The sequence below is a fragment of the Eurypyga helias genome, unplaced genomic scaffold (genome assembly GCF_000690775.1).
Source record: "Eurypyga helias isolate BGI_N326 unplaced genomic scaffold, ASM69077v1 scaffold2116, whole genome shotgun sequence".
NCBI classification, from domain to species: domain Eukaryota; kingdom Metazoa; phylum Chordata; class Aves; order Eurypygiformes; family Eurypygidae; genus Eurypyga; species Eurypyga helias.
Window position 1 is genome coordinate 131,711 of NW_010257160.1, and position 3,355 is coordinate 135,065.

A 3,355-nucleotide genomic window follows, 5' to 3' on the forward strand; every position below is an offset into this window, starting at 1 on the left:
CTGGGGGCTGGTGGGTGCCCCATGCCTGGCAGCTTTTGGACAATGCCCTTCATAACTTGCTTTGACTTTTGGTCAGCCCTGAAGTGTTCAGATCATTGGACTAGATGATTGTTGTAGATCCCTCCCAGCTGGAATGATTCTCTTCTCCCTTTCATGTCTTTCCTCGTGGCTGCTGCAGCTTCGTGGAGGGTTCAGGTGACATCTGCTGCATTTATTGATTTTGGTTTGGTGTGCTGTGGGTAGTGGGCATTAGTCAGAGTCTGCGGAGAAGAACTAAGCTAAACTTTGTAATGGCACTTTTGTGTCAGCAGAACTCTTATCTGTAGGCAAGGAGAAAATGGATGTTTCTGTGGTGTGCATTTGTATCTGAAAAATTATATGCAGATAGTTATGGGTTCACCTCACATTGTACAAGTGATACTTGACTGGACTTAGACTTGAGACAACCCTTCAGCCTTATCTCCTCCATCCTGTTTCTCTACTCCATAAGAATGTTCCCATTACATGCTCACAGTCTACAAGCTGTAGTAGTTTAGCAGGGGTGATGCAGGACAAGCATCGACCCTCTGACCTAGCTGGGCAGTAATGGAAGGAGGGAGGAGAGACAGAGGGGAGCACAGGCTAACGTCAGCAGAAATTAAGTTGCATTTAAATGCAAGGAGGGAGAACTTGTGTTCACCTTAACTGCAGCAAATCTATAGTCCTTTGGTCAGGTCACTCCCTAGTTAAAAGGCAGGTAGATATTCTTATAAGGTTATTTAATCTGAAGCTGATAAATTCTTATTACATCGTTATATTTTTGATCAAATGTAGTTGGTTTTTTCCCTGTTTGGCCCCCAAACCAACCTACCACAATCCATAAACAGGAACGAAGTGTTAATGAATGATGAAACTTTGAAATCTACTTTGTATTTGGCAATTATTTGCTTTATTATATATACATATTTAAAGTCTGTACATGGTAAAATACAAAATAAAAGTGTTTCTTTATAAGTTACACAATTAAACAGCTACATTTGTCTGTAGTTTAGCCGTCATTTAATTACAAAAAGAGCGAAATCTTGTTGAGGCATCGTTATATTCATTCACAATAACCTTGGTATAAAACTTCCATACAGAGTAAGTGTACAAAATAGTGTACAGTTCATATAAGCTGTGCAAAGACAGCAAAGTTCAGTCAAAAATCAAAGAGGCGTATCCACTTTCCTCTGTCCACATCATGGATAGCAGAAGCAAAGTGGAAAATATGCGCAGGCCTGTGGGCAAAAAGGTGGGTTAGACAGTGCTTTTAGTAGGCTATTGATGCATAAATTAAAATGAAAAAAATCATATAAATATAAAAGCTCTCCATTACACAAGGCACACTTACATTATACCTTAGAAGTCATTCCAGGGATTTCAGTGGGTCTGCTGCCCAAGTATCATGCTGTGAGGAGGGAGGCAGAGGTTGCTCTGTGTCCCTCAATGATCTTTACTTTTGGAAGGAAGGGTTGCTGTATTGGACCGGTCTTCAGGGTTTTGACATCTTAATAGTGGCTGGAAATTCACTTGAAAAGTAGTAAAAATAGCCATAGTGTCTATATTGGGTGGGGTTTTTTTTGTTATTTCCCTTCCAACAGGCTATACTTTCCCCCCTGCTCTAAAGTGAGGAGCTGCCTGTTGCCTGTTTTCAGGAGAAGGTAGCTAACTGAGCAGATGTTGATTGTTAAGGAGAGAGACGAAAAGGTCAGCAGGTGCTATGAACACGAAAACCTCCGCATCGGGTGAAGAACAAGGAATGCCTATGAGCAGAAAGTCTTGCAGCTATGTGATAAAGAACCTGCACTGGAGAAGCATGTGGACGTTTGGGTGGGACATCACCTCTTCAATTTATATCACTCTGTTTTATTTACATCTTTGTAATGCCCCCATGTGATGGTGGGGGCAGGCAGGTGATCTAAGAGACTGTTATCTCTTCCTCTTCCCCTTCATCATCCTCTTCCTCAGAGTCTGAGAAGTCTGAAGGTTTGCTGGGGCTGCTAGAATGGGATGGAGAAGGAGACATCTGGGAGTCCAGCCTGTCCCTCAAGTGTAGATGTTCTGGGGACTGGTGGTAGGTTAAAGGGTGCTGGGGGCTGGGTGGGCACATGGGGGGAACTTCCTCCTCCTCCTCCTCTCCTGAACATTTCTTGCCTACGTCACTGAGGTCTGGGTGCGGGTTGAACTTGGTGGGTAGGGTCTGTTCTCTGCAGCCACCAGAAGAGAGGAGCTCTCTTTCTTTGGAGTTTCTCCACTTCATCCTCCTGTTCTGGAACCAGATCTTCACCTGGGGGCGAAGAAACACAGAAATTAAATGGTTCAGTAAAAAGGGTACCAGGAAAGGCCTTTTTGGTTGCACCCTCAAAATCCTGCTCATGCCTGTACTGAAGCGAACAGGAACCACAAAACCTGAGCACTGGGGACCCTAGGAGAGGGGTTGGGGACAATAAGGCTGTGGTCTGTCCTGTCCTACTCATCTAGCTGGGAATCGTGCCACTGTCTTGGCTCCATTGATGCTCAGGGCCCTGTAACTTGCTTTAGGCTTTCTCCCACTTGTCAGAACTTCTCTCTGCTCCTGTCCCCTTTTCCTCCCCTGTCCCCAAGCTGCCGACAGCATTGGGGTCCCAGCTCCCTGTGGCCCTTCCGCTCTCCCCACCCTGTGCCCCTTCTCACCTGCGAGTCCTTGAGGCCCAGCTTGGCTGCCAACTTCAAGTTTGCTGAGGTACTTCTGCTCCTGGAACATCTTCTCCAGTGCCTTGCGCTGCACGTCGGAGAAGACAGCGCGGCGCAGCATCCCGCGGCGGGGCTTGCCGCGGGCAGCCAGCGGCCAGGAGAAGGTGCCAGGGATGGGGACCACGGTGGAGGCAGCTGTGGGGGGGGACGCACAGGGGAGAGAGGAGTGGGCCAGGCCCCTCGTATGACCCCTCCCTGCCCTTCGCGTGGGCATGCATCAACCTGGGGCCATGAGAAGGAGCTTTAGGCTTAACTAAGCACCCCCCTTTCAGCCGGCGATCACTGGGATTAGGTCTATCAACTCAAACGTGTAAAATGGATCAATAGTGCCCGGTTTTGTTGGGTGATTCAAAGGTCTCGGGCCTGAAAAGGCAAAGCGAGGCGTACTGGCTAAGATAGAGGTATAATAAAAAAGCTTTCCCTCCTGCTCAGAAGCATTTGGGTTTTTTTTTCCCACATGCTTTCATCATTTCAGATGCTTATTATGCTTGAGATTAAAATGAGGACTTTTCTGGTTTGAACAAAACCGCTCCTCCTCAGATGCAGTTTTGATCAATCAGTATTCATCTTTTTATATTAATCTCTTCTCACCCCCCCCCCCCCC

General features: G+C 46.7%; 1 protein-coding gene across 1 annotated transcript; it reads right to left on the reverse strand.

The window, feature by feature from the left end:
- Positions 1-1,936: 1,936 nt before the first annotated feature.
- Positions 1,937-2,886, reverse strand: LOC104511334 (homeobox protein DBX1-like; the record flags this gene model as incomplete). Its single annotated transcript, XM_010153903.1, is given in 3 exon segments — positions 1,937-2,305; positions 2,692-2,731; positions 2,733-2,886. Coding segments are annotated over 3 exon segments (563 nt in total), but the record flags the coding sequence as incomplete, so codon positions are not given.
- Positions 2,887-3,355: the final 469 nt, after the last annotated feature.